This window comes from Euleptes europaea, chromosome 1 (assembly GCF_029931775.1).
Source record: "Euleptes europaea isolate rEulEur1 chromosome 1, rEulEur1.hap1, whole genome shotgun sequence".
Taxonomy (NCBI): Eukaryota; Metazoa; Chordata; class Lepidosauria; order Squamata; family Sphaerodactylidae; genus Euleptes; species Euleptes europaea.
Window position 1 is genome coordinate 31,234,253 of NC_079312.1, and position 17,177 is coordinate 31,251,429.

Genomic DNA, 17,177 nt, shown 5'->3' on the forward strand with positions numbered 1-17,177 from the left:
CTTCTCATGCAGTCACAAAACAAGCGATACAAACAGCGCACAGAAGAGGTGCTAACAGAAAGCCAGTCGGATTATTTCATAATCACCAGTGCAAATGACGACTGGAGGAAGGGAAAGGGGGGGGAGTAAACAGAAGAAAAGCCATTAAACTTGACAAGCAGCTTATCAAAAAGGAAACACACTCCAATTCCGATTTATTTTTAAAAAGGGTTTTGTGTTATTCTAGGGTTTGTTCTTTTTTTTTTGTATAATTGTACAACTGTCGAAAATTACATAAGTTTGTAATGATCTAACACTATTAACAAGCCATTCGGGGAGGGGAAATATTAGAACTCCCTCCCAGAACAACCAACAACCAGGGAAGAGAATGTCCCAGGAAAAAGGTGCCCACATCTGAACTCCAGCCTGGCAGAAACCAAAAAGCGGAAAGAGAAGAAAAAGAGAAAAGAAAAAAAACAACGGAAGAAGAACTAAGCAGTGGTGCTAGCTCGTGTCTGGCTTGCAAGAGGAGGGCGCAGTTCTGTCCTCAGCCCTTCTCTGGGGAGGGGGGCGGAGCCTGTTCCTTGCGTCTGCTTCCGTCACTGCTCTCGATGCCATGCACCTTGCTCTCTCTGCTCTCACCCCTGTGCCTCGATGCCTCTGGCCAACTTTTATGTGTCGTGGAAGTCTTTCAGCAGGGTCCTCCTCCTCTGTTCCGCTATGTGCATCTGGTTCTCCAAGTCCTGGGCGGGGAGAAACAAACCAATAAGAGGGAGCAGAACATTCCTCCTTTAGACTGGCAAGGAAGTGGATCTCCACATATGGAACGAACAAAGGGGATAGAGAGGAAACTCTAGAAGTGGGGGAGGGGCCGTGGCTCAGTGGTAGAGCCTCTGCTTGGCATGCAGGAGGTCCCAGGTTCAATCCCTGGCATCTCCAGTTAAAAGGGACTAAGCAAGTAGGTGATGTGAAAGACCTCTGCCTAAGACCCTGGAGAGCTGCTGCCGGTCTGAGTAGACAGTACTGACTTTGATGGGCCAAGGGTCTGATTCCGTATAAGGCAGCTTCATGTGTTCAAGTGGGGGAGGGGGGGAAGAACTAAACCTCTTTTCTGGCCCCAGCATCAGCAGGAATGCAGCAAAAGGTGTAGACCTTAGAATAAGAACCCCATAAGGACCGATCTACTACATCTGATGTCTTTCTTCATAGAATCATAGAATAGAATCATAGAGTTGGAGGGACCACCAGGGTCATCTAGTCCGACCCCTCACAATGCAGGAAATTCACAACTACCTCCCCACACGCCTCCAGTGACCCCTACTCCATGCCCAGAAGATGCCGAAGATGCCCTCCCTCTCATCATCTGCTTAAGATCAATCATAAGCCACTCTGAGCCCGGCTTTGGCTGGGGAGGGAGAGGTGGAAATTTGATAAAATAAACAGTAACTTCAAAGACTGCCAAATATGGCACACAGTTGGTGGTTCCTAAGGTAAAGGTCCCCTGTGCAAGCACCGGGTCATTACTGACCCATGGGGTGACGTCACATCTTAACATTTACTAGGCAGACTTTGTTTACGGGGTGGTTCGCCAGTGCCTTCCCCAGTCACCTTCCCTTTACCCCCAGCAAGCTGGGTACTCATTTTACCGACCTCGGAAGGATGGACGGCTGAGTCAACCTTGAGCCGGCTACCTGAAACCAACTTCCGTTGGGATCGAACTCAGGTCGTGAGCAGAGCTTGGACTGCAGTACTGCAGCTTTACCACTGCGCCATGGGGCTCATTGGTGGTTCCTAGAAAAGCCTAAAATTGATCTCTAAATCAATTTTTAAAACAATGAGTTTATAGCCTCTTGGGGAGGGGGGCCATGGCTCAGTGGCAGAGCATACGCTTGGAATGAAGAACATCCCAGTTTCAGTTCCCGGCACCTCCATTTAAAAAGTATCAGGTCGTAGGTGATGTGAAAGACCTCAACCTGAGACCCTGGAGAGCCAACTGCCAGTCTGACAATACTGACTTTAATGGGTCTGATTCAGTATAAGGCAGCTTCACATATACATACGCAGCCTCCATAGTTGTGAAAACCAAGCACACAAAAAAACAGCGGCATTTTCTGTGAACATTTTAAAGAGTTTATATGCTGCCTCTCCTGAATCCTGTCCAACTAAAACCTTGAGGCATCAGGAGTAGCATATGTCTTGCTTTCACTTCAGTGACAATGTCTCTGTTTGCAAATAGGACTGGTTGAGACCTGCTGTCTGGATGGATGTTGAAGCTCATGAACGGAAAGATTAGGTGGGAGGGGCTGGACAAGGGTCGTTGCTTACCCCTCTGTCATAACTGTCGGCTCTCTCCACTTTCCACGAGAGATTTTCTATTTCAGCTTCCAGCTGAGCTTGTTGGTATTCAAACTGGAACCAAACAGAACAGACTGTCGGGAGAACAAAGACAGGAAAGAGCACCTTCTGCCACCCTCACCCATCCCCAGTCTGTTGCTCTGAGAAAAAACATCTTGCTGTTGCTCAAACTCCACATGCTTTTCTGAAGGAATGAGAAGCGACAAGCCAAGGGCTGAGGCAGGTTTTGTGGGCTCAGATAACCGGAATGACGAGCTGTCACATCTGGTGCGAACTGACAGGCACCCCAGAAAGGCGCTGGACTTAAAGCCAGTTCAAATCCCAGCTGCCATTTCTCTTCTCTGCCTATCTGAGAGCATCCATCAAGGGTATGTCCAGAAATCTAAAGATTTTTTAAGTTAAGACAGCTATAAGAACATAAAAAAAGACATGCTGGATCTGACCAAGGCCTATCAAGTCCAGCAGTCTGTTCACAGTGGCCAACCAGGTGCCCACAAACAAGACATTATCGTGCCTGTGTTCCAAAGCACGTAACATAATAGGCATGCTCCTCCGATCCTGGAGAGAATAGGTATGCATCATGACTAGTATCCATTTTTACTAGTAGCCATGAATAGCCCTCTCCTCCATGAACATGTCCACTCCCCTCTTCAAGCCTTCCAAGCTGGCAGCCATCACCACATCCTGGGGCAGGGAGTTCCACACTTTAACTATGCGTTGTGTGAAGAAATACTTCCTTTTACCAGTTTTGAATCTCTCACCCTCCAGCTTCAGCAGATGACCCCACGTTCTGGTGTTATGAGAGAGAGAAAAGCTTCTCCCTGTCCACTCTCTCCATGCCATGCATAATTTTAATAGACCTCTATCATGTCTCCCCTTAACCACCTTCTTTCCAAGCTAAACAGCCCTAAAGTGTTTTAACCGCTCCTCATAGGGCAGTTGCTGTAGCACCTTGATCATTTTGGTTGCTTTTTTCTGCACCGTCTCAAGCTATAACACGGATAACGTTTTGAATTCAAAAGGGAGGCAGAGCTGTCACATGCTAGCCACAGACTTTTAATATTTTCTTCCTATAAGATCACTGTCCGTTCCTTTCAGTTTCTAACCCATTTTTTCCAAAGTATTGCGTTTGGACAGTTAGTGAATAAAAGCACATTTGCAAAAAAGGAAGTACTTCATTTGCTTTACCCCCACCCCCCACAGAAATACAGTTCATTGTGTGCCCTGCGTCTCTACCTGCAAAACAAACATAAAGAAACGAAGTTCCTTTTAAAAAGTTATTAGGTGACCTCTGAATTAGCGAGTTCTTCTTATTCAGTAGAAAAGAGCAAGAGTCCAGTAGCACCTTAAAGACTAACCAAATTTCTGGCAGGGTATGAGCTTACTGTTAAAAAGGAAGCAAGTTTTGGGAGTATCTCTTTCAGCTGCGTAAGATCCAAGCTGAGCTTTTGTTTTTCCTTACTGTTATAGGTATTTAAGCCTGGACATGGCCATTGGCACAAGGCTTTAGGACAAGCTGAAAGGCAAGAACTGAAGGAGGCCATGTTCAGGCTTAAATACCTATAACAGTAAGGGAAAACAAAAGCTCAGCTCCCGAAGCACTCAGCCTCCTTGGGTCTGGTTGTCTTCCGAGCTTGGAAGTCCCTCGCCAAAGCAGCTTGTGCTGCATGGGGCCTAGCATGGCCACGGGAACAGCCATCTGTACGCAGCTGAAAGAGATACTCCCAAGTACTTGCTTCCTTGTTAACAGTAAGCTCATACCCTGCCAGGTAGTCTTTAAGGTGCCACTAGACTTTCGCTCTTTTCTACTGCTAGTGGCAGACTAACAGGGCTACCCATTGTGATCTTTCTTCTTATTCAGGTAAGAGATGCTGGTTGCGATTAACCGGTTTGTACCTATTAGGCTTGTATTCTACACCTGGAGAGCAGCTTACAGATGTTTCCTGTGCAGCCACTCAGCCAAGCAGATGGCAAGACGACTAAATTCACCAGCCACGCCTGTGCCATTGCTGGACACGGCCCGCCCAAGCCACGCTGCCAGGGCTCCCGTGTTTCCCAACCCCCTGCCCCTTCAGAACTCTAGATGCCAGCAAGCGAGCACACAAGCCACGTGTCTTACCAATTTCTTCCTGGGACCGGATTCCATATAGTAGGCGTACGGATATGTGTACTGTAGCGTGTAACGACACTACGATAAAAAAGAAAAAGAAAAAAACTGGGAGGCGTGCCGGCAATGACTATCTAGACCCCTGTGTGGAAGTAGTATCTGGCTTTAAGACTGAAAGTTACTCTGTGGAGGGTGATTAAGTGTTCAACCTTGGCTGGTGGGGGAGGTCTTCTTTAAGGCATTAGCCTTGTCCCAGGGGCAGAGTTCCCCCCCCCCTCTTCTGACGGCCTTCACTAGTGAGTAGGATGGTTTTCTTTGCGTGTTATGAATTGAGAGTTGTTTTATCTTCTTAAAAATAAATTTCATTTTGCAAAACTAATTAGAGGAGCTGCACATGTTGCGAGTGCAGCTTTCCTGGGGAAGAACCGAAGGTCGGAGAGATAAGGCTTTGGCAAAGAAAAGCTCTTGGCCTTATTATTAAAAGAACCACACCTCGCCCACTGGGAGTCTGAAAGGGCTGTTGTCAGCATTTCAAACCTGGGCAAGAGGTTGCCGGTTGATACAACCCCTTCTCCCAATGCTGGGGGATGGCAGACTGACAGCATTAATCCTTGGAAAACTACATTGGCTTTCAGCAATGTGCTATACAGTAGCATCATGCAATGTGGTAGGCTGGGGGCGGGACGAGGGGTAAGTCATGCCCATTAAAGACTGTTGTGTGGTCTGATGGGATACCTGGACACTTTCAGGGCTTGTGGTATTAACCCTAAAGTTTCAGCATGAGGAGAGGAGGGATTCCCCACCCATAGGAGTGTGGCTTACTCCCTGATGTCTATTCTAGCAGAGATCAATTCAGTGAGCTAAGAAACACAAACCAGCCTTAGGAATGGCTGGCAACTTTATGCCAAGAGCCTGGAGCCCTCCAAACTCAGGGGTGACATCTCACGGCAACACCGTCCACGACTAACTGCCCCCCTCCCCCTTCACTGTTCTTCTGACAAAAGTTCTTGGGTGCAAATGGGCCAGAGAAACCAACCTTTGCAAGTAGCTTTGCTGCATTCTGTAGATACTGCCAGTCTATCCATGTTCCCAGGTTGTTCATCACCCGTTCCTGTATTTTTTCTTGAATTCGCTGGTACGTCTGGGCCTCCAACTGCAAGCTCTTGTTGTGGTTTTCCCACTGCAGACATGAAGGGAAAGAGGTGAGAAAAGTGCAGTCTTTCATTAGAAGGAGAAGAAAAAGTTGGGGTTAAGTCCACCAGACCAATTAATTTGGGGGGGGGGAACCCAGCTGAGAAGCACCTTTCATTCCATAAAAGCTCTGTGATATATAGATCTTGAGCGGTGAGAAGCAGGTTTCAATTCTAAGCCTTTCCATCACAAGAGGCAAGATGTACTGAAGTACAAACGCATCCCAGCCACTTTCTGATATCACCCCATTATGTTTTGGCAATGCCTTCTGAAAGCGATAAGACAATGCTATTCACATTAACAGCCCCACTTGGTATTTGCATTATCTGTGAGGGCAGCGGGTCATGAAACTGGATATGTTTTTGGTCACACTATAAATGTGGCATCCTGGAATATCATCATTTGTCTTTTGCTCTTAAAAAAAAAGTGTTCAGATGTGCCAAGTGAATATTTTTTTTATCAGAGTCACAGTCTGGTTTCCTAAAAATGCTGGTTTCCTTTTCAAAAGGAAGCTTCTAGTTCTCAATGTTTGTTGTATTTTTATTCACACACTACTTTTCTACCACATTTGGGCCCTCACAATTGCTTACAGCACATGATTCAAGTGTAACACATGTGAACGTTAATTGGTTACTTAATCACAGTAAAAATTCTTAAAAGCCGACAACCAAAACATTGTGATGATGGTGATATTTGGAAACGGGCAGAATCTACAAAAGCAAGCCAGCATGGTGTAGCAGTTAGAGTGTCTGACCCGTGGGGAGATCCAGGTTTGACTCCCCAACCTGCCATGGAAGCTCGCTGGGAGCCAGTCCCACATTCTCAGCCTAACCTACCTCACAGGATTGATGAGGTGGGAAACAGAGGAGAGGGAAACCATGTATGCAGCCTTGGAAGAAAAGGCAGGATGAAAATGTGAAAGCTAAAACGTGGTGAAGGATTGAAGCTTTTGGGTCTGACAACTGGCTGCTTATCAGCCTCAGAGGTTCTATATGTCATCCTCCTGCTTGTTACTTCATTAATCCATATTTCTCCTGCCACCATACATCTGGACCGCTAACAGCATTATTTTCTGTAGATTCATCCTTGAACACATGAAGCTGCTTTATATGTAATCAGACCCTCGGTCCCTCAAAGTCAGAATTGCTTACTCAGACCAGCAGGGGCTCTCCAGGGTCTCAGGCAGGGAGTCTTTCACATCACCTACCTGCCCTAATCCCTTTAGCTGGAGATCCCTTATCAAGAACCCCAAAATTACTTTTTAAAAATTTCCTCCTCCAATTTTTTTTTTAAAAGCAGTTTGGCATCATCAGCACAACAGCTGTGGAAAGGATATTCACGTCTGACAGAAACATGCTCTTTCCCCCCCAACTCAGTAGTAAAACCTCATGCTTTGCAAGTTAACCGTTCCGGATACCCGGCATTTAATGGGCCCACAGATAACAGAGAGAGGAAAGGACTCTGGCCCAAGAAGACTGAAGTGCTGCTGCCACCAGTCCAAACTGACTGCATTCAGAGGAGCTGTAGCAGCAGAAAAGAGCAAAAGAGTCCAGTGGCACCTTAAAGAATAATACAATTTCTGGCAGGGTTATGAGCCTTTGTGAGTAGCAGCTCCCGTCTTCAGATAAATTTTGTTAGTCCTTAAGGCGCCACTGGACTCTTGCTTTTTCCTGCTGCTACAGCCAAACACCCATCAAGATCTATCCCAGAGGAGCTGTGCATAAGTACCACACTAGGTAATGCTTTGGATACCATAAAGATCCAGCCGATTGAGCCTTAAGTATACAAAATGTTACCGATATAGGAAAAGCACCTTACTGACACACCCAAGAGTAAAGAACATTAAGCATTCACAAACCCATTCAACATTTGTTACACAGGTAAGCAATTCAGAAAGAACTGCAAGCTAGGGTGAGTTTCCAGCATTTTTGGTGCAGGAGAATGCAGAAGGCAAAGTGTAGCCTTGTAGGAAGATTCTGCTGCATGAGAGAGGCAATTCAGTGTCGGGGAACTTAAAGCAACCTACTGTTGTGGGCTTGGTAAAAGAACACTCTCACGACACTGCTGACCCACAGAAACCCTGTGGAAAGGAGCCTGCCTCTGGAAGAATAAGCTTAAGGATCTTTAACACAGATGTCTGAAAACTACTGTGACTGCTTTTTTATTACACGCAGTTTCCCACACAGTCTGCATTGACCTTTGCACGAGGCCGGGCGAGTTAAAAAGGCTACAGTTGGCTCTGGCCAAGGAGATGTCTCCTACCCTCTCAAAATAGAACAAGTACTTCTTAAGGGCCTCCCTGGCCTGTGCTTGCTGACTCTGGTTTACAATATCAGGGTTCTCTTTGTACCGACTGCATTCGTAGTATTCGCTGCCGTGGGTCTTCCAGTCTCCCAGACACATCCAGCAGAAGTCTGTGATTGCAAAGGAGAGAGGCAAGTTATATTGCAATGCTTACGAAAATGCAAGAACAGCAGCCCCCCCACCCCCTCCCCTGGTAAATGAAGTTACTACTCTAGGGGTCACTGTACACTGATAGCAAAGGATGCTTTAATGGACTGTCAGGGTTGTCTTCAAAGCAGAAAGAGATAAGCCTTGCCCTCCCTCCTCCACTACAAACCTCTTAATTCTGTCCACTTACCATGTTTGCATTTAGAACATTGCTGGAGAGGAGAAAGGGAGAGAGAGAGACAGAAGGCGTTAGGCAAGGCTCAAACAAAAGATTTAAGGCAACAAGTGAAGAACTTGTTTAAAGCAATCCTGATCTTGTACAGGAACTGCTTACCATGTGGTTACAGCCACCGTTCTTTTCGATACAGATATTGCACTTGGGACACTGGAAAGGAAAGGGAAAAATAAATACATATTAGGTCCTTGTTCATGTTTCAATCTTTCCGCCTTTGATATCTTGTGTCTTTTTCAGATCCATATTGATTTTTCTTTTTTCATCTTGCTTTACATTATCGTGTTTAAGTCCAAACTGTATTTGTGTTGACGTGACGGTTTACATCTCAACCCATGCTGAACATTAAAGGAAAGAGGACAGAAGACAGGAGGATCGGTGACATTCATCTGGAGAACTGAATAGACTTCTGGTCTTCCTTCTTGGGAGAGACCTTCTTAAGAACATTACAAAGGCCATACTGGATGAGACCAAGGCCCATCAAGACCAGCAGTCTGTTCACACAGTGGCCAACCAAGTGCCTCTAGGAAGCCCACAAACAAGATGACTGCAGTAGCATCTTGCCTGTGATTGTCAGAACCTAATATAATCGGCATGCTCCTCTGATACTGTAGAGAAGAGGTATGCATCATGACTAGTATTCATTTTTACTAGTAGCCGTGGATAGCCCTCTCCTCCATGAACATGTCTACTCCTCTCTTAAAGCCTTCCAAGTTGGCAGCAATCACAACATCCTGGGGCAGGGAGTTCCACAATTTAGCTTCAGTTGGGTAGCCCTGTTAGCCTGTAATAGTAGAACAAATTTGAGTCCAGTGCCATCATAAAGACCAACAAATCTGGTATTTGGAGAATTATGTTAGGTCTTTCTGGAGGATGTGAGATATCATTGCCAGTTACACTGACTGACACCTCCCAGCCTCCCATTTTGAACAACCTTGGCCTTAATTAGCTTGACTGATGAGTGGGAGACAAAGCAGGAAAAGGAGGAACAGAAGGGACGGAATTCAATACAAATATGCTGTTTGAAACAGCACGTCCTCTATTAATATTATGCACATTACTACATACAAGCTAGCTGCTGGCAGCTTGTTTACCCCATATTTTAGATTTAAATGAGATAGAAATTTTAAACGTCATGTGACTCTCCGCCCCCAAGCTCTCAGCATGGTCAAAGTTATAAATGAGCTTCTAATACTCCGAATGCCTTACATCTTTAGTGTGAGCGCTGATGTAGTTAGCTGTTTCAGAGTCATCTGCACACTTGGTGAGCCATTTTCGGATGGTGGCACAGTCTGTGGGGGCATGGTACATCTGCCGACACTTGAAACTTAAGCAAGCAAAGAGAAAGATAAGTCCAATGTGTGAAGCTAAATGACGCTTTGTACATACGAAAGAGGAACATCCGTAATGCGGAGCTGTGTGGCCTCTGCCGTTTTGCACAAGTGGTGTGGAAGGGGTTGGTAAGGGCTGCACGTATCTACTGCAAATGCGTGATTTGATCCTGGGCACAATTTAGCTTCAAGAGAATCCCACTCATATTAACATAAAAACTGCAATCACCAGAAAGCAAGTTTCTAGTTCTTATAAGCAAAGATAAATTCGGAAAGTGAGTGGCCAATGTATGATGAAATCACAAAAGCCAAGGAGAGGGCCGAGTCAGAGTTCCAAGAAGCAGATGCTCAGGCTACAATGCCTTACTTAGAATCAGAGCTCAGCAAAACAAATAAATGTGCTCCACACACAGATGACAGCATTCTGGCTAGCTTGGTCCAGAGTTCTAAAGTTTTGTGGGGTTTTTCGCACCATTACCTCTCTCCACCTCCACCCTCCTCCCCAAAACAGAAAACAAAGGTCAGGTCACTAAAGGCAGCCTAATAGAACAGGGCTGCTCCATTGTGAGCAGCCAATGTACATTTCAGATCCTAGGGAAGTGATCTTTTTCGTGGGGAGGAGAATAAAAAAATATCAGGTAGCATGACTCAACTCTAGGAGTCACAGCTATATAGCATTCAGTCATTCACAGTCCCAGCTTTAAAGCACATCATGTTCAGTCATTCACAGTCCCAGCTTTATAGCGCATCACATTCAGCCATTCACAGGTTTGTCTTACAGCTAGCTGTGCGAATAGTTGTTGGAAAGGTTTTTCAGACTCCCTAGCGTGAACTCACACTTCTAGATGTGAGAAGCAGCCTCGGGAAGTTCATCTGACATGGTTGTTCTGAACTTGAAACAATACTTGCTGACCTACTGTCTTAGGGTACCTTGTGAGTTTCATTCCATTTCCTCTCAACCAGCTTGCAAAGGAAACCCCAAACCCTTAACACTTTTTGTTAAGACTGATTTCACCATACGGTTTCACTTCCTCACCAGAAAACTTCATTGCATCGATTGCACTGTACTCGGCGGGCTTTGGGCTCCTGTACTTGTATGACCATCGGGCAGTCTGCGCCAGGACAGAGCTGCAGCTGGAAATGGCTCTAGAACACACACCAAAAAGCTCTATGAAAAGCCAATCTAGGAACTGGAAATACAATTATGTCCTATTTTCCATGTATGTCAGTTCTCATCAAAGAGAAGCTCAGCTAAAACCAAACACAGGTCCTTGTTGGAATGCTTATCAAAAGGAAATCTCTGCAAGTTTCAGGAAAATTGTTAAGCTTCTTAATGTGCCTAGGTGGTTAATGATTTATGATTGCCTTTACCGTCTTACTACATCTGATACAATTGGTTCTTCTAGCTCAGAGGTTCCCAAACTTTTTGAGTCATGGAGCACGTTTCCAGAGAAATTCGTCACGGAGCACAAATTTTCACCTAGCACCTATATACTAAACCGAATAACAGTAGTGTTTTTCTTTCCAATCTCTTCACGGAGCACTAGGAGATGTTTCGCTGAGCACCAAGTGCTCCGTGGAGCACAGTTTGGGAACCTCTGTTCTAGTTGAAATTGATTTTGGTATATTTAAGCCAGTGATTTTTCTTTCTGACAAGGATGCCAGATATAACGTCCCTTCTGCAGGCAAGGGATTCACTTTTATTTGATGTTCTTGCATGTCACCCAGGGCAGAGTTTTCTGAAAAGGGGACAAATGCATTTTTTTTAAAAAAAAGAAGAAGCAAACCTTGGGGGAAAAAGGGATTTTAAGGTTTTATATGTTGCAGTGACCCAACCAAACTAGCATTAGTAGCTGCTGAATCAAGTAATTTTTTTCAGGACTCCTGAGACAGTGTTAAACTTACTGGAGGGGCAAATATGCACAAGCAAAGTTACATACCATCAAGTCACACAGCTTTTAAAGGAAAGTTAAACATGTACTTAAACTTCTTCACTGGGACTTAAAAGCGCTCAGCTTTGCATACCCAGCCCACACCCCTCAGCCCTGCTACCTCTGGGCAGGAAAGTAAGGGTTCATTATCCCTCAGAGGTTTCTTTCTTATTGCCAAAAATCCCCTGAGCATAATCAGGTGGTCCCGATTCCTGCTGGTGACAGGGAAAGTCTCTTCTCCCTGCCTCCCTCTCCCCCCCCCCCACAAACCCTTTTCCTACAGCCTTTAGTTTGTGGTGACAGAAAAAGGAAACCAAAAAGGAGACTTTTACTACAGAAACACATCTCGAACAAAAGCTGAAACTAAAAACTGCTCTTACTTATAGCCGAAGTAGCGAGTAAAGGTAGTTTTTACACCAAGAAGCATATACAACTAAACCCATTATGAACCAATTACAGACTAAGGCTGCAATCCTGTACTCACTTATTGAGAGTTCCACTGAACTCAGTGGGACATTCTACTTAAGGCTGGCCATACACAAAATAAAATCACTTCCTTTAATTGATTTCTGGTGTTAGACAGGGCTTCTGACTTTCAGGGCTACAGCCTATACACTTTCCCATCCCACAATCTACACCTGTACCATTTCCAGTAACCTACAATTATGCTTCTTGTTTTCACCAGTTCATTAATCATTACTCCCCCCAATGTTTTAAATCGTCTGAAAAACTGAAAATTAGGAAACTCGATAAATTACGCAAATGCATGCACATCCAGAGGAATGCATTTCCTTGGCACAGAACACATGATATATAAACAAGCAATACCTCAACGTAATCCCTGAAGAGGTAGCGCCTGTATTTGTCTTTCAGCTCCTCGCTGGGTAGCAGTGGAAACACAAAATCTTCCGGTGTCCGGAGCAGACAGTCCTGAGCCATGCAGGAGATGCCTGTTAAAAACGAAACCCAGAAAAAGCTACTTGGAGGGAAGTCGCTGTCAACGTTACCCCCTGCACAATGCAGGAAATTCACAACTACATCCCCCCCCCCACACCCTGTGACCCCTTACTAGAAAAAAATGCTTCACCGCACCTAATACATGGGACAGCGATGGGAATTTGGGAAACAACCTTCCACTGTATCACCCCCAAACCCTTGCTTGGACCACCAAAATAAAAGCCTCTGCCAGGAACCATTTATTACTTTTAAATGCTAGGGGTTTAAGATTTGCTAGGCTTACAGTGGGTGGGAAGGGGAATCAGGAAGGGGGAGGTCACAGTTCACCCCAAAGGTTGCAATGGCACCCTTTTGATCCCAGCTCACCAACTCCGACTCCATCTTTGACGAGTACTGTACAGTGCTGCTCCCAACAGCTGCGGCAGAACTGGTGCTGACAAGCCAGAGACAATAAGTTCTCCTTTCGGACAAACTGCATACATACTGCACAGTGCTGGGAGGAATGTACCATGACCTGAGATGGAAAGGGGGGGTGGAGAAACCAAATGTTACCAACAAGAATAAAATGAATCCCAGCAGTGTTTCCCAAGGCTATAGTTATTTTGCTCAGATGGCAGCCATTTTGTAGGGAAAGGTCTGGAACAGTTGTTAACTATTAACCTATTTCCTGATCTGAGAAATTAACAGTGAACTCGAGCATACCAACTTTGAAAGTTTGCCGTAGTCAGCAAGCTACAGTTTGCATTTGCTCACTGGTTCGGAGAAGTAACAGAAACCATAGTTTGCTTGTTCAGATGTATTCTGCAAAGAGGGGAACCCGCACGGCTCCAAATTCCCCAATCCATGTTGTTAACTGACCCATTATGAGTATTACGGTAGTTACAATCCATCTGCTTATAATTAACACCAGTGAGACCCATCAGGCTGTACAAGTTGTCTGGCCCCACCTTACTGTGTATGTACTGCCAGGGAACAGCATTCAGAATTTATTTTTTACTGGCAACAGGGTTTGTGCATTCAACAGCTGCTGCCATTTTAATGTACATCAAGACTTTTATTCATAACATGCCCTGTAGGGTTGAATGGGACTTGTCCACCATCAGCTGTGACACTTGTTCAAGTACAATTCTAGCCATTGAGAAATGCATACTGAGAAGCTGCTCTCACAGGTGATGAGCTTTCTTTTTTGGTTTGTGAAGTTTGCTGAGGTTACTTGATTTACACCAACGCTTCAGAATGGAAAAAATAAACTAGACTTTTTCATGTTACTAAAAGGCTACCAGTTAACACAGATGTGGGGAAGTGATCCACATTGCGAAAGAGGACTCGAAACAATGGCTGCATTCTCATGTCATGAACAAGCCCTGGTTTGATGAGAACAAACCAGAAAGCCCTAAGAACATCAGCCCCACTCTGCTGGATTAGACCACTGGCCCATCTAGGTTCAGCATCCTATTTCAGAGAGTGACCATCCAGCTGCCCAAGGGTCCAAACAGGGCAGAGGCCAAGGCCTTCAATGCTGCCTCCTAGCACTGGTACTCAGAAGTTTGCTGTCTCTATATATAGTGGTTCCCTTCAGCAGCTATGGCTAACAGCTATCCTTCTCTTCAAGCTATCTAGGCTCACAATCTTCACTACATCCACAGGCAGTGAATTCCTTCAGCTCGTGCATGCTCCCCTCCTCTCCTTGTGCCTGGCTGGAAAACTGAGGATTTCCTGGTTCTCTGTGCAGTTTTTTTTTTTTGGGGGGGGGTGATATCTGAATTGAGTAAAAACAACAAAATGCAATTTTTTCTTTTGCATACAAATTAGGGTTTCTAAGAGAGAACAAACTGCTATCTGTCATTTCAGCCGATCTCGACATAGTGACAAACTGTGCTCGAGAGCCAGAAAGCCTTCAGTTTGTCAGCTGTGAGCAAGGAGAGGAAGAAGGGGCAGGGAGTGTCCAGAGCACTCACTGGCTACAGATTTTGTTCATGATGTCTGAATGCAGTTGGTATATTTCAGAGACCTGCTGAAGATTAAAGGTAAAGGTAGTCACCTGTGCAAGCACCGGATCACATCCCGACGTTTACTAGGCAGACTGTGTTTACGGGGTGGTTTGCCAGTGCCTTCCCCAGTCGTCTACACTTTACACCCAGCAAGCTGGGTACTCATTTTACCGACCTCGGAAGGATGGAAGGCTGAGTCAACCATGATCCAGCTACCTGAACCCAGCTTCCGTTGGGATCGAACTCAGGTTGTGAGCAGAGCTTTTGACTGCAGTACTGCAGCTTTTACCACTCTGCGCCACGGGGCAGATTATAAACAGTATTTTCACACTGGGAACTGCAGGATGCAAATGGGAAGGAAACCCCTACAACAACCTGAGCTGCCAGTAGAGAGGCTACAGGAAGTGGCAGGAATAGGCTGGGCTGTTTGAGACTTCGTAGTGACAAGTTGGCTGTTGGCGACTGGGGGGTGGAAGCTTTGCCACTGGGGAGGGGCTCTTTTTAGAGATGCCAGTTCAATTAGACATTCTTCAACAAACTCAAAGAACAGGATGACTACTTTCAAAAGTTGTCATAATGCCCGAGATGAAAACATCAAATGTTCAACAGCAAGATCATTTTCAAATGGCTAAAAACCAGGCTACCGCCCCAATAAAATTATCTACAGTGTCAGATTTCGATTGCAGTGACAAAGCTGTTTGCTTGCTCTCTCTAAAGGCTGACATTCAGTCGAAATCCCAGAGATCAAGCCCAAAAGGACCTAACCTTATATAGAAGGTCAAGCTCTTACATTCATGCCAGAATTTTACTGAATCTCCAGGGGGAAAGCGCCCTTGTACACAGAAGGGGCACTGGATCAGAAATCAGCAGAAAGTGGAGCATGAAGCAAATGGACCAGTCTTCAGGTAAAATTACTTGTATAGTTAAGTTCTAAGTGTACCACAATTAGGGCTGTTGAAAAAATAATAATTCGGTACAGTTCGGCTTCAGCAAAATTCGGCCCTTTTAAATTTGGGCCGTGCCGAAGTCCCAATCAGGGAAGCCCCGTGAAGGTGCGCGGGGGGCCCTTTAAACAGATCTGCACCTAACAGCTGTTAGGCACAGATTTGTTTCCCCTCCCCCGCGCCTTCAGGGGGCTGTGCCTAACAGCTGGGAAGCTCCCTGAAGGCGTGCAGGGGGGGGGGAGATTTGTGCCTCCCGGCTGGGAGGCACAAATCTATTTAAAGAGACCCCCGCGCGCCTTCAGGGAAGCTCCCTGAAGGCACGCGGGGGGAAGGGCCTGAATTCGCCGAATTTATTCGGGAACACCCCGAACTTGCTGAATTCGGCTCCCCGTTTCCCCCCCTTTTTTGAGTTCGGTTCAATCCGAACCGAAAAACCGCCGAATCGGGGGAAATGCGGCTGTTTTTCGGTTCGGGCTGAACCGAATCGACAGCCCTAACCACAATGGCCAGTTACTCACATGTTTGGATGAGGCAGGCTGAACTCGAGCTTCCACTAGCAACTGGGCAGAATTGGACTTGTGCCTGAAAGCCAGAAAGAAAAGTTAAATTCTAGGTCAAGATGGAACCATGATTGGACAGCTCATGAAATAAAAATGCAGTATTTTCATGGGAACCATTATGCTGATCAGATGCTTATTTAGCTTCAAAAATAACCAGTTATGCCCATGACAAAAGTGGAAAGCAGCTGAGAAAAATTACTTTTCCAGACCAAAGCCTCCTAGCTAACCTTCATATTCCTCTTCAGTCATGGATCTGAATCTTTTTTTCATTGTTCCAAGGACATAAGAAGAGCCCTGCTGGATAAGATCAGCGGTCCATCTACTCCAGGATCCTGTCTCACATAGTGGACAACCAATTACTATGGAGGGTCAACAACAACAGAGCATAGAGGCCAAGGGCCTTCCCCTGATGTTGCCTCCTGGTACTGAGATTCAGAGAATTGTCTCTGAATGTGGAGGTTCCCTTTAGGTTCAGAGGCAGTAAAGAGAACCAAGTAGCGTGACACAGCCACATCTTAAGTACTTTTCACTGGCAAGTTGCCCTGCTGTTCAGCCAAACTTACTTCCATCCATACACTTATTCCAGGAAAAGGTGAGCCAGATTCAGATGAAACTCTCAGGGCCTCACACATTGGTGCCTATCTCCTCCCTCTTCCTGATGCCCTGGTTTGCAGCAACACCCCCCCCCCAAATCAGGCAAACCATGGTTGGCAAAAAATCTTGGACTTGATTTAGACATAAGAAACAATGGTATCTGATACATGAACAATGGTATCTGATACATGAACACTCCCTCCTTCCTTTGCACGAAGTCACAAACTACTAATTTCTAGGTTCAGGACAAACCATAATTTGCCAATTCAAATGCAACGACAAGCTATGTTTCCCCACAAACCAGAAATAGCTCATCAACTTACTATACGAAAAGTGAGAATGGGGTGACCGATCCTGAAGAACTTCTCCCACCTGTGGAATCGTTTAGATACCGGCAAACCACTGGTCACCACTGCACCTGAACCAAGCCTCCAAACCAGAATTGGACCCCCCACACACACACACGCTATTCGTTTGAACTGGTTTTCCAGTTCTGGTTTGCTCAATTTCATTGTCACAATGAACGGTGGTTTGCTGCAAACCAGGAATTTAGG

General features: G+C 45.5%; 1 protein-coding gene across 1 annotated transcript in view; it reads right to left on the bottom strand.

Annotated features, from left to right (window-relative positions):
- Positions 1–615: 615 nt before the first annotated feature.
- Positions 616–17,177, bottom strand: part of ARIH2 (ariadne RBR E3 ubiquitin protein ligase 2) — a 48,418-nt gene continuing 31,856 nt past the window's right edge. The window contains exons 4-15 of the mRNA XM_056854058.1: positions 15,988–16,051; positions 12,901–13,048; positions 12,406–12,527; positions 10,683–10,792; positions 9,525–9,642; positions 8,418–8,468; positions 8,274–8,295; positions 7,895–8,046; positions 5,478–5,621; positions 4,454–4,522; positions 2,305–2,388; positions 616–722 (exon numbers count right to left, since the gene is read on the bottom strand). Of these exons, the coding sequence (XP_056710036.1) occupies positions 651–722; positions 2,305–2,388; positions 4,454–4,522; positions 5,478–5,621; positions 7,895–8,046; positions 8,274–8,295; positions 8,418–8,468; positions 9,525–9,642; positions 10,683–10,792; positions 12,406–12,527; positions 12,901–13,048; positions 15,988–16,051 (1,156 nt within the window). The 3' untranslated portion in view covers positions 616–650. The remainder of the gene's footprint in view (positions 723–2,304; positions 2,389–4,453; positions 4,523–5,477; positions 5,622–7,894; positions 8,047–8,273; positions 8,296–8,417; positions 8,469–9,524; positions 9,643–10,682; positions 10,793–12,405; positions 12,528–12,900; positions 13,049–15,987; positions 16,052–17,177) is intronic.